Raw genomic sequence first — 17,939 nt, forward strand, 5'->3', positions numbered from 1 at the left:
TGCTTGCTGTTTGGGGTTTTAGCCTGGGTTTCTGTACAGCACTTCGAGATATTAGCTGATGTACGAAGGGCTATATAAAATAAACTTGATTTTAAACTTGATTTGAAGTGTTACAATTTACCCCATGGTCTGGGTTAGTAACAGTGCTTGGGATGAATTGTAACAGAATGAAAAAGTGCATAAATCAGGACATGCAACTAATTATTAAGTGCCTTTATTGAGACCATGAGAGCAACATTGCCATGTTTAACATTTTGTTGGGCAGAAATAATAATAACCTTAAATAATAAAATGTGTATTATTTTACCCTCCACTAAATGGTATTTCTCAACCAAACAACAACGAGGCTAAACGAAACACCTACACCTGAACGTTTGTGGTGTGTGTCTGTGCGTGTGTCTGTGTGTGTGACCGTTGGACATGCTCACTTAATCAGAGTCACAGTTGTGACAGTTGTATATCTGTCCTGGGGTACAGACTTGGTGGGCCCATAATTTGCATTCTCAGCACTGCATCCAGACCTCCTTGGAATTGTTTAAGTGCTCCATGCACACATGTTTTCCTCGTTGGACGAATCTGAATCTTCTGGTTCAATCTGCTTTGTTTTGCCTTTTTTCTTAGGCAGGATAGTTTTTGTTGTTGTTGTTCAATGTGGTTTGTCTTGGCTTGCTTCTTTCCAGCTATTGTTTTTGTCAAAATCACAGTTTTCTCCTCTTCCTAACCCTTGTTGTAATTTTCCTGAACCCTGCTTTTGGGAAGGAGCTGGAAAGGTGGCCTGGATGGAAGTTGGAGAGGTGGCCTGGAAAGCAGTTGGAGAGATGAACTGGAAGGCAGTTGGAGAGTTGGCCTGGAAAGCAGCTGGAGAGGTGGCCTTCAAGGCAGCTGGAAAGGTGGCCTGGAAGGAAGTTGGAGAGGTGGCCTGGAAGGCAGCTGGGGAGGTGGCCTGGAAGGCAGTTGGAGAGGTGGCCTGGAAGGAAGTTGGAGAGGTGGCCTGGATAGCTGTGGGCACAGTGTCCTGAGCGGTGTCTGAAGAGGTGACCTGGGAGGCAGCTGGCAAGACCAGTGTGTCAGCTGGAGCAGGGGTCATGGTCTTTCCGGGCTTCATCCTCAAACAGGCATCACTGGCTGAGTTCACCATTTTCTTCAATGGCCCGTACACGCTCCTGTCCAGTAGCTTCTTTCTCTCTTTACAGAATCTGTACAGAGTGACGTGACATGTGCCATACAACTTTGATCTGATAGACTTCCCCTGCTCTGCTACATGATCTGCTACATTTCTTTCCAAAGTATGGAGAGGTACTCCACTGTCTGTCTTTTCCATGATCTAGGCATGCTGGAAGTATAAGAAAACATGTACCAAAAACATTCAGTTTTACTCAGGGTTAGGTGTAAGATTTTCTCACAAGTTGTTACAACTAGGGCCTCCCAAGTGGTGTCACCTTGTCCGAGAGAGATTTACATGGTTATCAAAACGTCACGCCAGGTTAAGCCTACACGAAACACAGCCCTTATTTGAAAGTGCAGGGCGCCAAATTCAAACAACAGAAATCTCATAATTAAAATTCCTCAAACATACATGTATCTTATAGCATTTTAAAGGTAATCTTGTTGTTAATCCCACCAAAGTGTCCGATTTCAAATAGGCTTTTCAGCGAAAGCACCACAAACGATTATGTTAGGTCACCACCAACTCACAGAAAAATTCAGCCATTTTTCCAGCCAAAGAGAGGAGTCACAAAAAGCACAAATAGAGATAAAATTAATCACTAACCTTTGATGATCTTCATCAGATGACACTCATAGGACTTCATGTTACACAATACATATATGTCTTGTTTGATTAAGTTCATATTTATATCCAAAAACCTCCGTTTACATTGGCGCCATGTTCAGAAATGCCTCCAAAATATCCGGAGAAATTGCAGAGAGCCACGTCAAATAACATAAATACTCATCATAACCTTTGATGAAAGATACATGTTTTACATAGAATTAAAGATACACTTGTTCTTAATGCAACCGCTGTGTCAGATTTCAAAAAGCTTTACGGCAAAACACAATATTCAATCATCTGAAAACAGCTTCAGCCACAAAAGGAAGCCATACAGTTACCCGCCAAATTGTGCAGTCAACAAAACTCATAAAAAGCATTATAAATCTTCACTTACCTTTGCTGATCTTCGTCGGAATGCACTCCCAGGATTCCCACTTCCACAAGAAATGTTCGTATTTTTTGGTAATGTCCATCATTTATGTCCAAATAGCTATTTTTGTAGCGTGTTTGGTAAACAAATCCAACGTCAGGGAAGCGCGTTCACTAAAACCTGACGAAATGTCAAAAAGTTCCGTAACAGTCCGTAGAAACATGTCAAACGATGTATTGAATCAATCTTAAGAATGTTTTTAACATAAATCTTGAATAACGTTCCAACCGGAGAATTACATTGACTTCAGATGAGCGATGGAACAGAGCTCTCTCTCATGTGAATGGTCAAAGAATGGTCAGGTCATGGCAGACCTGACTAATTCCCCTCTCATTCGGCCCCCCTTTACAGTAGAGGCATCAGACAAGGTTCTACAGACTGTTGACATCTAGTGGAAGCCGTAGGAAGTGCAAACTTATCCATATCTCGCTGTGATTTCAATAGGATCTTGGTTGAAAATCGACCAGCCTCAGAATTTCCACTTCCTGTTTGGATTTTTTCTCAGGTTTTTGCCTGCCATATGAGTTCTGTTATACTCACAGACATAATTCAAACCGTTTTAGAAACTTCAGAGTGTTTTCTATCCAATACTAATAATACTATGCATATATTAGCAACTATGACTGAGGAGCAGGCCGTTTACTCTGGGCACCTCTGTGCACCTTTCATCCAAGCTACTCAATACTGCCCCTGCAGCCATAAGAAGTTAACACAGGCTTAGGAGATCTTATTCGTTTTGTTCTATGAGATAATAGCAGTTAACATAACCTTTATGAATTATGAATCCTTTATGTTCTTTATGTGCTTTTTTTATAACATCAATTCTTTTAAACTCACAAAAAGTGAAGATTATTTCAAAGAGCGAAACGTATAAGATCTCATAAGCTTGTGTCCTTGTTTTCGGGGTTTATCCAAAAACCCTCCAAAAACACCATTCATTTTCCTCATAGGAAAACCATGGCGGAGTTAGTGCCTACAAAAAGACTCCATTAGGCTACTATTTCTCTTTATTGCAATCAGGCCAGGGCAGTTTCTAAAGGAAATGGCAATGGTGAATGTGATCAAATGTCTCTGGAGGTGTTGGCAGAATGTTTAAAACCTTTACAGTGACATTTGCTGTATCTGACAATTTCTGAAAGAAAAAAAACAATTGCAAATTGTTGTGGACCTGTAAACAGATCGTTTGAATTCAATAATGTTTTGCATTTACTTTTCCCCAAACCTAAATATGCTGCACTGCCCACAAATTCTGAAACGTTGTCTAGTATGCTCGACGAAATGTAAAACCTAGTAGGCCTATTTACGGTGGTATCCTACACTCTTCAAAGCAAAAGATTGTCTGTTCATCTCTTAAATTCTACTGTAGGCTATATTATAAACCACGCTCCCTTTTGGATGCATAGAGCAAAACACTTGAAATAATAGCCTAACTAATAGGCCCAATTAAATGAGAGATGCGCATGGTAATTTGTTGTAGGTTAAAACTTCTTCTGTAATATGAACCTAACATGGCCAGGAAAGGTGGGGAGGAATTTATTCTGCATGAAAATATGTATTATGTATTATGTTTATAAATTAAATGTTGTTTACTTGAGGCATTTGAAATTACAGTAGGGTATTCAGATATACAGTAGCCTAGCCTAAAAAAACGTAAATGGAAAAGGTGAACCGCCTGTTCTATCCTTAAACTGCGCTCCGAATCGGATCGCATGGAGCAAAATTGGCTACTTGAAATCTAATTACTACTATAAAGTGGATCCAATTAAATTAGAGATGGGGGGTTGTAGGCCTAATAGGCCTATGAGCAGGGCTGTAACTTTCACTGGTGACAGGGGGGACGTCCCTCCCATATTCTGAAATTGCATTTTTGTCCCAGGTTTTATCATTGGAATGTAATACAAAATGAGGCAACAGAGTGCTTTAGGACCATGCAGACGCCTCCGAGAGGTTGGCTAGGTTGTTTGGACTGTTGATCCGACTGGATAAAAAAAAATATTATAAAAATAAATTATGTCCCCGACTTCTAAAACCAAAGTTGCGCCCCTGCCTAGCGAGTACTTCGTGACTATGAAACCATCACAGTCAGAAAAGGTGAATAATTGATTCTGCAATGATCATAGGAAATAGCTATTTTAGAATGCAAAGTTTCAAAGAAATTGATCTTCACTCTTCTCACTAACAGCAAGTAACTGAATCATATATATTATATTATAGGGTTTTTTGTTATGAAGAAGCACTTCATCATATCCCACATTTGCACGAAATACTCGGCTGCTTGTCTGCTGGCAACGCAATACTTCAACCACTAGAAACTGTGCGTACGCATGGTCTAACTTTGCGGGAAGCTAAGAATATTCGCAGGTCAAGTTCAGTTTTGTTTATGGGTAGCCTATGTATTTTGTATGTAGGCCTACGCAACGTTTATAAATGAGGCACTATGGGTAATTGCAATTAACTACAGGTAGAAACAGAATCCAAAAGTGTTTCTGCTCTCCAGGACCGGAATTGCACAGACCTGCATTTGACAAATACATCGGCTATAGGTCTGTAGGCCTGTAGACCTATGGCAATTAGAAACAGTGCAAACGTTTTAATTTATCACACCTAATTATCTATAGTAGCCTACACAGTCATTGTATGTGCATTGTTTTCCCTCAATATTATCCAGCATATTTCATGATTTATGCTGTAAATTAATGTTTTTTTTAACTGTTAGATATGCCTATATAAACTATATGGCTCAGGCCTATCGGTGTATTGCCTGGATGCAGATTTCAAAAAAATGTGTGCGGTTCATGCAATGTGTAGTTGCAATATTTAGAAGAAGGGTGGCAGCATTTAACAACTTTCAACTTGATCTGTTTGTTATACTATTGGGAGAGCGCACCTAAAAAAAATTGCGTTAAAGTATGTTGGGCATTCACAAATTGCGGTGTTGCCAATGTTAGGTCAAATGTATTATGTGATATATGTATTAGGCATATAATTCACTTGAGTGACGACAAAACAGAGCTCTGACTTGAATTGCTCAATGTTTTTGTGTCACTTCAAATAATAAAAGTGGTGCCTTTGGTAGTGTCATCTTTGGAGCTTAAATCTGTATTACCTTGGTGTTGTTTCCAATACAACCAGTATTGTTTGGGAGATGCTTATGGTCGCCATGCTGTCATGCTTGAGCCACAACAAGAAAGGCCTGTCAAAAATCTGTCGGTACCAGTCATTTAAAAAAAAATCATTAGAAGCATCTACAGGGGAAACGTTTTCTGTTTTTTTAATTCATGAAAAAGCCCCCCCATAAAAAGTGAATTTGGATAGCATGTGTTGATGGAAATGTTTTATATTAAAACATGGCCTTGTCTAGACTATTAGACCTACAGGCTTTATAAGGAACATATTAAATGTTAATTAATTATATAATGGAAGTTTATTGATGTAATCCTCGTTCTTATTTCTAAAGTAGATCGTTTCCACTGTAAAGATAGCCTATGCTAATGATTCTATATATTGTGCGCAAATCAATGCATTATGCACAAGTCATCAGTCAGTCTGGTAAACAATTGGTTACTCGAATTCTTAAGTCATTTTTTATCTCTCCTAATTCGTTTTCCATAGGCCATAAGCATTTTCTCTGGACAGGAGAGCTAAGGAGGATAGTTTACCTTAAGCCTATGCATAATCTCCTACCAAATACTAGGAGTCTGTCTAGTTGGTGGGACGTCCCACGTGGTTTCAACTCCTTGTATAAAAACTTTCAGTCTATGGAGGGCTCCTACATCGACCTAGCAAGAGAAAGGTTCGTCCGATCATCAGACCTCTTTGCGCTCAAGTATATCAGGGCAATTTCATATCGGGAATTCAAAACCAATTAAGATGCATTTTAATAAGGATACACAGGAACAAAAACTGAAGGAATAAGTCCAAAGCAAATGACAAACTGGATGCTACAATATGCGATAAGTTATTATTTGACCGACCCTTCAGCTTTTTCCATCTATGGAATATCCTGACTTGAGTTTATCAACCAATGGGTGATTTTCTATTCGTTTAGTTTGTCCTCTTCTATTCGTTTCTAAATGATGGTTATTGCGGATTGCAGTTCAATTAAACCATGGCATGATACGTCAGGCATTGAACTGAAACTCAATTGACGGATAATGGTAGCCTACTGGTTTTTAAATTGTGTTACCTTGAAAGGGTGAAGAAAAGTCATTGAGACAAGCAGAACGGACTTGACTCCCAATGTGCCCCTGAAGTGAAGTCAACTGAGTGACAGACATCGGGAATGAACACAGACACGAAATAAAGGGAATATTTCAAGTTACGGTGAAAGGAATATTTAATTCCATCAAAACGCCTGAATTGAGTGAAATATTTATTATTGCATGGACTCCTTGCAAATGTATACGGACTAACGGGATTCTACAACTTTATATTTATTTTCATTCGTAATCGTATTTTCTTAAAAACGCCAAGTCTACATTTGACATCAATATTTTGCATACCTTTTTATTGTAGAAAACGAATTATAGGCACTTGCACTTGAAATATCACGACTTTTTTTCTTCATAAAGAAAATGATTAACTGTATAATCAAAGTGGCATTATTTGTGGCTTGTGTGCTGACTGTCCGCTGCAAAGAAGCGGCGCCGGGATCCTTGAACCCTTTGCCGGGAACGGAGACGCAAACCGTAGCTCAGGAAACTTGCACTTCGTGTGGCATCGGTCAGCCCGAGGAATCGGGACGGGTGGACATTGACTTTCTGGAGGCGGTGAAAAGGCATATCTTGAGCAGGTTACAGATGAGGGTAAGACCCAACATCACCCATCCTATCCCGAAGGCGGCGATGGTGACTGCGCTTCGGAAACTCCACGCCGGTAAAGTCCGCGAGGATGGGAGAGTAGAAATCCCGAATCTGGATGGACACGCGACCAGAAATGCCAATGACGTGCTGGAGGAAAGCTCGGAGATAATCAGTTTCGCAGAGACAGGTGTGTAAATATTGTATATTATAGGCAAGCTACCGTTTACTCTATTGTATTACGGGAAAAAACAACAAATAAAACCACTTTTACGCAAAGACCAAGCTGGGTCTGGTGCGTAAAGTTTGGACCACACAGTTGATCAAGGTGATGTCGCGCATCATCCCCGGACCCGCTAAGAGCAGAAAGCCGTCTGTGTTTTGAAAACAATACATTCACAAATTCCTTACAGTAGGCACAGTAGTCGCCTACTTTCTAAATATTGTGTATTTGTATTTAAAGGGTAGGGAGCATGAAACCAGAAATAATCTGATGCGGGTTCCATGCACACAGGAAAATTCAGTCAAATAGCTTGAATTATAAAGCGAAACAAAACCAAATGTTGCTTGTGTTTATCATTTATAGATGTTTTAAATGATTATTTTCGCCAAGCTGTTCTGCAAACACTTTGGGTTATTTGGTAACCCAGCGCTGGTTAACTAGTGGACAGAACACATGTTGGGTTATTTTGACCCAGCCAGATGGGTTGGGTGAATAATCCAACATGTTGGTTTGTTGGGATTACCCAAACATGGGTTAATTTAACCATCAGTTGGGTATTTGTTACTCTCATGCTGGGTGTACCTAGCAGCTGGGCCTTTTTGAATGTAACCCTTAGGTTATTTTCAGGAGGCGTGTCTTATTATGGGCATGGCTTTCAGCTAAATCTTATTGGCCACCCATGAGTTTAGTTTATTAGGATCACCATTAGCTATGGTCATGGCTAAAAGGGATCCAGGTTTTGTCAAATTTACAGTTGTCATTTTTTGGAAACCACGTGTTTGTTATATTTGATACCATCCCACCTATGCTGCTCCAGCCATTACCACGAGCCCATCCTCCCCAATTATGGTGCCACCAACCTCCTGTGGTCCACATAGAAACCTACAAATACATGACAAAGTACAGAACAGTAATAGACAAGAATAACATAAAATATTACAATAAATTCAAAACAAAAATAGTTTTATATATAGGAAAGACACCAAGATTCAACTAAAACACAATTTACACACTATTCACATATACAGTTGAAGTCGAAAGTTTACATACACCTTAGCCAAAAACATTTAAACTCCGTTTTTCACAATGCCCTGTCTTCAGTCAGTTAGGATCACCACTTTATTTTAAGAATGTGAAATGCCAGAATAATAGTAGAGATAAGGATTTATTTCAGCTTTTATTTCTTTCATCACATTCCCAGTGAGTCAGAAGTTTACATACACTCAATTAGTATTTGGTAGCATTGCCTTTAAATTGTTTAACTTGGGTCACACGTTTCATGTAGCATTCCACAAGCTTCCCACAATAAGTTGGGTGAATTTTGGCCCATTCCTCCTGACAGAGCTGGTGTAACTGAGTCAGGTTTGTAGGCCTCCTTGCTCGCACACGCTTTTTCAGTTCTGCCCACACATTTTATATAGGATTGAGGTCAGGGCTTTGTGATGGCCACTCCAAAACCTTGACTTTGTTGTCCTTAAGCCATTTTACCACAACTTTTGAAGTATGGTTGGGGTCATTGTCCATTTGGAAAACCCATTTGCGACCAAGCTTTAACTTCCTGACTGATGTCTTGAGATGTTGCTTCAATATATCCACATCATATTCCTTCCTCACGATGCCATCTATTTTGTGAAGTGCACCAGTCTCTCCTGCAGCAAAGCACCCCCACAACATGATGCTGCCACCCCCGTGCTTCACGGTTGGGATGGTGTTCTTCAGCTTGCAAGCGTCCCCCTTTTTCCTCTAAACATAACGATGGTTATTATGGCCAAACAGTTCTATTTTTTTTCCCATCACATCAGAGGACATTTCCCCAAAAAGTACTTTGTCCCCATGTACAGTTGCAAACCGTAGTCTGGCTCTTTTACGGCGGTTTTGGAGCAGTGGCTTCTTCCTTGCTGAGTGGCCTTTCAGGTTATGTCGATATAGCACTCGTTTTACTGTGAATAAAAATACTTTTGTACCCGTTTCCTCCAGCATCTTCACAAGGTCCTTTGCTGTTGTTCTGGGATTGATTTGCACTTTTCGCACGAAAGTATGTTCATCTCCAGGAGACAGAACGCGTCTCCTTCCTGAGCGGTATGACGGCTGCATGGTCCCATGGTGCTTATACTTGCATACTATTGTTTGTACAGATGCACGTGGTACCTTCAGGCGTTTGGAAACCAGGCTTGTGGAGGTCTACACATTTTTTCTGAGGTCTTGACTGATTTCTTTTGATTTTCCCATGATGTCAATCAAAGAGGCACTGAGTTTGAAGATAGCCCTTGAAATACATCCACACGTACACCTCCAATTGACTCAAAAGATGTCAATTAGCCTATCAGAAGCTTCTAAAGCCATGACATCATTTTCTGGAATTTTCCAAGCTGTTTAAAGGCACAGTCAACTTCTGACCCACTAGAATTGTGATACAGTGAATGATAAGTAAAATAATCTGTCTGTAAACAATTGTTGGAAAAATTACTTGTGTCATGCACAAAGTAGATGTCCTAACCAACTTGGCAAAACTATAGTTTGTTAACAAGAAATTTGTGGAGTGGTTGAAAAATTCGTTTTAATGACTCCAACCTAAGTGTATGTAAACTTCCGACTTCAACTGTACATATCAATATTCTTATATGGAGTACAGTTAAATTAGATATTTAGAAATAGGAGAGGCGTTGTGACACGATATGTCTTTTAAATCTGTCTTTTAAAGCTAGACTTTCTTTTGCCTGAGTAACCTCTGGTAGCAGAGCATTCCATGATGACACGGCTCTATACATACCTGAGCTATCCATTCAATCTGTGTTTGGTTTGGGTACAGTGAAGAGACCCATAGTTGTGTGTCTGGTGCGGTATGTCTGTTTGAAGTGTATGCAAATAGATTATACAAGTGGTTAGGCATTTTCAACACACAAATGTTTCTTATAAAGACTACAAGAGAAGTAATCAATTTCTCCTCAACCCTCAACCATGAAAGACTATCATGCATGTTGTTGATGTTAGTTCTGTGTATGCAGTTTAAGGGTATGGCGTTCTGCTTTGTTTTGAGCAAGCTGCAGCTTTTCTAGGTCTTTCTTTGCTGCAACTGACCATATTACCAGACAGTAATCAAGATGGGACAAGACCACAGCCTGAACAACTAGTACAGTTGATCTTTGTTTTCGAAAATGAGGAACATATTTTTATAACAGACATACCTCCCCCCAACTTCACAACAACTTTGTCAATATGACTTGACCATGATAACTGATCATCCAATGTTGCTGCTAAGAGTTCAGCTTCTTCAACTCGTTCAATGGTCACACCCTTTATGCACAACTCCAGTTGAGGTTTAGGTCTAAGAGAATACTTTCAACCAAATAAAATGCTTTTGGTTTTTAGATGTATTTAAGACCAGTCTGTTGTTTATTACCCATTCTAGCACTGACTGTAACTACTTGCCAAGAGTCTCAGTGAGCTCACTGGCTGTAGGTGCTGATGCGTAGAGTGTGCAATCATCAGCATACATAGTGATTTTAGCTTCTTGTAAGACAATTAGCAAATCATTTGTAAAAATAGAGAAGATTAACAGCCCAAGGCAACTGCCCTGAGGGATACCACACTTTACATATCGGATGTTAGAGAAGCTTCCATTGAAAAATCCTCTCTGAGTTCTATTGAATTAGTAACTCTCCAACCACGTAATGGCAGGTTATGTAAAACCATAACAAGTGAGTTTTTTCATAACCAATTATGATCAATAACGTCAACGGCTGCACTGAAATCTAATAATACATCTCCAACTATCATATTATTATCCATTTATTTTATTCAATCATCAGTCACCTGAGTCAGTCCAGCACAAGTTGAGTGCCCTTCCCTATATGTATTTTAAAAGTCAGTAGTTTACTTGTTCTTTAAAAAATAGCATTGTATTTGTTCAAACACAATTCTCTCCGTTAGTTTACTAAGAACAGGCAGCAAATGGTGCTTTACTATTTGTAGGCAGTGGAATTACTTTAGCTTCCTTCCACGACTGTGGACACACTCCTTTAGGCTTGGGTTAAAGACATTGCAAATAGAGGTGGCAATACAGTCTGCTACAATTCTCAATAGTTTCCCATCTAGGTTGTCTGTACCTGGTGCCTTATCATTATTGATGGATAACCACCGCTTTTCAACCTCTTGTACTCAAACTTGACCAAATTTAACATTGCAATCCTTCTCTTTCAATATTAGATCTTCAATACACAAATATGATGGTTCACTGTTCAATGTTGTCATTTCACTTCTCAGTTTGTCTACTTTACAGGTTGAAATAGCCATTGAAATCATTGCCTATATCAAAAGGTTTCGTTATAAATGACCCATCAACTTCAATGTTAAATTTGGTCACAAAATGTCTCAATGTACAGTATGTCAACCAATCAGATGAGCAGCCTGACTTGTTTGCCACTTTTTTTGCATAATTTCTTTGAACCATAAAATTCTTCAATTCATCATTGATCCAGGGGGCTCTAACAGTTCTCACACTTAGTTTCTTAACAGGTGCATGTTTGTCAACAATTGGCAAGAATCATTTTACAAATACTCCCAAGTGCTGCATCTGGATTCTCCTCCTTATACACATCAGACCAACATCAATGTTTTACTTCTTCAACAAAACATTTTGTATGACCTCTTATAAATAACTCTGCCTTTGCTAATTTAGCTTTCCCTGTTATTGCCACAATGTTATGGTCGCTACAGCCAATGGGAACTGATATTGCTTTAGAGCGAAGCTCTGTAGCGTTAGCGAAGAGATGATCAATACAAGCGGATGTCACAGATCCAACACTACTGGTATGCGCTCCAGTTGGTTGAGTGATAACCTGGGTCATGCTACAGGCATTGGTCACAGTAAGAAGCTTCCTCTTGAGAGGACAACTGTTAGTGTCAGAGACCTTATCTAACATCATAAATGTCCTTCCTGTTCATCATGTTCATCATACTGCAAAGAATGTTTTTATTCATGACATATTATAATAAGGTATACCACCTTGTTGTATCTCAACGATGGGATTTACAGAGGCTTTTAGGGAACTCAGGGAATGATGCTTATATACTGTACACTTCTATACGCATCATTAAAGCTACAAAGAAGTCCACGTTTAACCATAGCATGTGATAGCTATTCAACAGAACAGATGAACAGGAATGACATTTACTCAGGTGGCTAAAAAGAACTATCTGAATGCCACGCCCCTTACTAAACGATGCCTCCAGTCTTCTGATCCTCTGGGTCATATCTCAATAACCCAGCGTCAATAACCCAGCGTCAATAACCCAGCGGTTTCTAAAGAAAAGAACGTGACCCAACACCTGCAACCCAGCAGTTAGGTCAACCAAACATCCAAGCATTTGTTAGAGTGTGAGCATAGAAAAAGTGTGTCCTCAGGCTTAGGTTCACACCCCAGAGACTCATAAATAATGTCACCATAACAGCCTCATAGCACTCATCTTCAAAACAACACGTACAATCCATGGTTTGCATAGAATAGATTAAGGGTAGGTATAATATCACATTCACATTAGAAGGAATGATATGGACAATCCCAAAAAGATTTGAAAAGCCCCATAATATTTTCACATTATTCACAAAAGCTCTGTAACTTTGTACTGTATATTTGTGTAGATTCAGTTGGGTTGCCTTCCTTGTGCCTCTTTGCCCTCCTTGCCAGTTGGCAGTATTACCCAGGGTGGTAGCTGCTGCCAGCTGGTCGTGGCACTGAGAAGAGCTCACAGAACAATTTGCTTAGAGATGCTGAAGGGGGACTGGAAATGATCAATGATGCCACCTGCTTGGGCCCACGTGTATTCAAATCAATCCTCTTATTGCCTCTTATTCTTACAGCAGTTTAAGTCACCCCAGAGTTTCTCTAACCGGCTGCGCATCTCTCTTAGTGTCAGTGATTTGGTTAGCTGATCAAAACCAACCCTGTTTGGTGCTTCTCAAACACTTAGAAATAATTGTGCTATCTAGAACCTAAAAGGGTTATTCGGCTGTCCTCATAGGAGAACCCTTTTTGGTTCCAGGTGGAACCCTTTTGGTTCCAGGTAGAACCCTTTTGGGTTCCTTGTCGAACTCTTTTCACAGAGGGTTCTATATGGAACCCAGAAGGGTTCTCCTACGGGGACAGCTGAATATCCCTGACAAGCTGACCTGAAATCAGGGCTGCTTTAGAATGGCTGTACATCTACATAAGGTCAGCGCTTTGTGTCAGGACCATGCATGCTGAATGTAGAGTGAACTGGAATGGTGAACTCACTGCCACTGACTGTTCCGTATTAGAATGCATGGTGTGAGGGACCATCTCCCTTATATAGTCCTAGAGTGGGACTGCCTGCACAGTACTCATTGACTTCATCATGCTTGTATGTTAGACCTTGTATTTGCCGTTGTTGCGTACGGTTACTACAGCAGTTGCCTGACAAAGATGCCACGATGTCAGCTATAGTGATAGCATCTAAAGACGCTTTCCCTGCAACTCTGTTTCTGTTCCTGAGAAGGATAAAGAAAGAATGCTGTATACGGCATTGGTGCTCTCATAAGATCACCTGACAAACCACTTTCTGATTGGATGTGTCTTTTTGGGGAGTATTCTGTTCTTGAGTATCCTGTTCCATCTGAGACAATTTCCCTCTTTACTCACAGAGTGAAAAATGGACCACAAAGCCCCCCTCTTCCCGCCTCCGCTGTTGAAAGAAGAAATAACCGATACAGTAATATATCACAGTCATCCATTGGTAAACAGAAGATAAATAGAACATCCATTTCAAATCAGGAGACACTAGGTCTTAGCTTTTTGCTTATTGTTGGTCACGTCTTGACAGCTGTGCTGCCACCCATGGCCTGGTGCTAGTACAGTCAGAGTGTGGTCTATAGCTGTCTGTTGACTAAGTCTTTGAGTTGAGTAATAACAAGGAGATTACCTGTCTTGTGATGTGTGAGGCAGTGCAGATGGAGACTGGCTGGGCAGGCCAGGGCAGCCTCCATTATAGCTGATGCCTGATGATGGGGCCCAGGCCCGCCCAGGTCGGGTCCCCTCACTTTGGGCGGCAAGCAAACAGGCAGGCAGGCAGATAGGCAGGCAGCACAGCTCAGTGTTCAGGCTGGAGAGGTGACCCTTGACGTGTGCGTTTTTCCCACTTTCCTCCACCTGACAGCTGCATGTTGCTCAGTCAGTCACAGAGTACCCATGTAGAGTGCTGCTGATGGTCTCTCAGGTTAGACGTTTTCACTCTCACTGGAGGACTGGGGAGAAACCATCTGTTTCAGTTACTGCCTTAGCTACTGAAGAGTGTGGAAGAGTAGGAGTTGTTTTGGTCATGTCATGTGACAAGTGCAAGTTAGATTTGAATTTGACTTTGGACCCGGACCCTAACCCGAACCTGAACCTACCCACACATGAAAACAATATGGCACAAGCAAATAACGACTAAACATTGGCACACACTGTACAGCCAGAAAAGGTTTCTGTGGTGATAGTTGGGTTGTTGGGAAGGCCAGCTAGTTTCATGTAAATTCCTTTTTTCCTTCGTCATAAATCCACAGTGAAGCTGTGCTCCTCTTCACTCAATGTGCCTGGCTTTACCATGCATTTGCTTCCTTTACATCACATTACTGTGCATTGTGTAAGCATTTAGGCTCAAAGCTCTCGTTTTTCTGCAGTATTCACAGCAAAGCCTTTGAGCCTTTGTACTTGGCTCTGATAAGCCCTCTTCCCCATACCCAGCCTGACTCAGGGCCAGGGGCAACTTCAAGTGGGCCTGATCCCAGATCTGTACTGTCATTGTCACTGTCAAGGCTCCCTATAGGCAAGGGCCAGCTGGAACTGATTCCAGACCTGCTGATGCTGCGCTGTCATTGCAGTCCTCATGTAGGCCTATGTGACAAGACCAGGGCCTGTATTCATAAAGTGTCTCAGAGTAGGAGTGCTGATCTAGGATTCATGATGGTCTAAAATACAAAACTGATCCTGGTTCAGCACCCTGAGACATTTTCTGAATACGGGTCCTGGACCAAGAAGAGGCTGAGTGTCTCTGTTAGAGCTGTCTCCCAGTGTACACCCATCCACCAAATCCCTTTAGTACCAGTACAAACTCTGTTTACATCCCAGGCCAGATAAAGATGACATTAAGACAGGCTATAACCAGGGAGGCCATAGTAACCGTCTATCTCAATTTAATCCCAAACTGTTGAACTGTTCCCAATGTGCCCAGTTCTTGTCCAGCTATTCATCCAACAATCCAAGCTTGGGACCACCCAGTGTGGTAGTATCTTCTTGACGCTTTGTCCAATAGCAGTAAGGTTTTTGAAAGATGTTTGTTACCACCATATAGCCAATGAATCTGTGTGTTTGTCTCCTCTTTTAGCATTGCCATACTAACCGTTATAGGTTTAAACTGACTTTTAACTGACTTTTCCTGTTCTGTTCCTGTCTTTCCCAGATGAGCTGGTATCATCTAAATCCAGCCTGTTTTTCCTGATCTCTAACGAGGGAAATCAGCACCTGTATGTGACCCAGGCCACCTTGTGGCTGTATTTAAGGCTGCTTCCTAACACCCTGGACAAGGGCCAGCGGAGGAAGGTCACAGTCAAGGTGTACTACCAGGAGCCCGGCCTGGGCAGCAAGTGGAACCTGGTGGAAAAGCGTGTCGAGCTGAAGAGGAGCGGTTGGCACACCTTCCCCCTGACCAACGCTATCCAGATGGTGTTCGAGAAGGGCGGCCGGCGGCAGAACCTGGACGTGCGCTGTGAGGGCTGCGAGGACCTGGCGGTCTTACCGATCCTTGTGAACCAGAACGACGAGTCCCACAGGCCGTTTCTAGTCGTACAGGCCCGGCAAGCAGACAACAAGCACCGCATCAGGAAGAGGGGGCTGGAGTGTGACGGGAGCAGTAGTCTGTGCTGCAGACAGCAGTTCTACATAGACTTCCGCCTCATCGGCTGGAACGACTGGATCATCGCGCCGTCGGGGTACTTTGGGAATTACTGCGAGGGCAACTGTCCAGCGTACATGGCGGGAGTGCCAGGGTCGGCGTCGTCCTTCCACACTGCAGTGGTCAATCAGTATCGGATGAGAGGCATGAGCCCCGGCTCCATGAACTCCTGTTGCATCCCCACCAAGCTCAGCACCATGTCAATGCTCTACTTCGACGATGAATACAACATCGTCAAGAGAGACGTACCCAATATGATCGTGGAGGAGTGTGGATGTGCTTGAGTTGAGACTGCATGTGCTTCAAGTGGACGTTTATGAACATTTGTAAACAAGAAAAAGATATTCCAAAATTAATTATAGAAATCAAAGTGATATTTATGGACATAAGGCATACGCACATGCACACACAACTTCATTCATTTACGCATATCCTACACACTCATTCTCACATATGCCTGAACAAACACTTGTATATATATTTATGTTTGTTAATAATATTCTCTGGTCGAAGCCTTTTTTCTTTTGCCAACATGTGAACATATGATTCAATCCCAAATCATGTAGGTGTCATTATCAGAGGGATTGGAACTAACTGGTACTTCACATTATATATATTTCCAAGATTGCCATTTCTATCCTGAAAATGGAGAGTTCTATTTCGATACTCTGACGAAGGTGGAAAAGAGCCTGAGATTATGAAGGAGGTGCACTTGCTGATAGACAATTCCCAACCATGCCTCTTTCAAGAAAGTATAACTGCAAAACGTATAGTGAAAGCCCTGATAACTCACCTCTTGTACAACTTCAGCACTTATAACAAGAAATACATCTTGTTGATGTGTCACAAGATTCCATTTTTATATAAAACCGTTTTCATTTTACGGGCCAGCATCCAGAAATGAAAATGGCTTCCAAGTCAGAGTGAGCAGAACATAAAAATACATTCCAACACACCATGCGAATGCTGAAGCTGTCATCAAAACCTGGGAGTTTAGGCTGTGATATGAAACAGTGACAATAGGGGAAAAACACTTACCTTCTGTTACTTCCTTCTGAATCCTTCCTTCTTTCGTTCACACTTTTAACGGGAAGAGTTTAATTTCTTCAACAGCTGTAGCACAACCAGTTTCCCTCTCATTTCAGTCAGAAAATCAAAAGCGAAGAGTTACCATATTGCTTGGTTAAAGTCCTGGTGCAGCATAGCACTTCCTAATGCACATTAAATAGCACTTGCAGATTGAAATGCCTTTAAAGAGTACAATGTGGTACACCGACCCTTGCTCACAATCCTTTTAAATATAAGTGCCGCATGAGCTATGCAATGTATAGTACTGACCCACAGACACCAGACAAACTGAACTTTTAGTTACAGTTATTAACTATTACCAGTACTTGAAATGTAATCTTTTGCTTCCTCTTCAAAGTGAATGATAGTTACAATATTTGCACTGAAAAGTTGCGTGATTAGTTAAAAAATAAAGAAACTGCCATTGGAAAAAAAGTTATTTTTATAGAAAGCAAATTGAGTTCTGTTCAAATGTATTATACCTAATCATGGAACCAAAGAGGCCAAGATTTTTTTGTTGCTATTATAAGAGGCCATGGTATTATTTTGTAAAATACTTTGTGACCAGTTAAAAGGCCTAAACACTGCATCAGGATACAATATTATGGATTCCATTATCAGTTCAACGTCTTTTTTTCTACTTTGTATTGACAAATATTTTTTCATCGACTTAAATACTCTTCGGTTTTCTAGTTC

The 17,939-nt window shown here is 41.0% G+C and overlaps 1 protein-coding gene across 1 annotated transcript; it reads left to right on the forward strand.

Moving 5' to 3' along the window:
• The first annotated feature begins 779 nt into the window (after window positions 1–779).
• On the forward strand, window positions 780–16,478 carry LOC120033189 (inhibin beta B chain-like). The gene is made up of 3 exons (XM_038979470.1): window positions 780–926; window positions 6,776–7,193; window positions 15,684–16,478. The coding sequence occupies exons 1-3, from the start codon at window positions 780–782 to the stop codon at window positions 16,457–16,459; spliced, it is 1,341 nt and encodes a 446-aa protein (XP_038835398.1). The 3' UTR covers window positions 16,460–16,478.
• Window positions 16,479–17,939: the final 1,461 nt, after the last annotated feature.

Source organism: Salvelinus namaycush, chromosome 40 (genome assembly GCF_016432855.1).
Source record: "Salvelinus namaycush isolate Seneca chromosome 40, SaNama_1.0, whole genome shotgun sequence".
In the NCBI taxonomy this organism is placed as follows: Eukaryota; Metazoa; Chordata; class Actinopteri; order Salmoniformes; family Salmonidae; genus Salvelinus; species Salvelinus namaycush.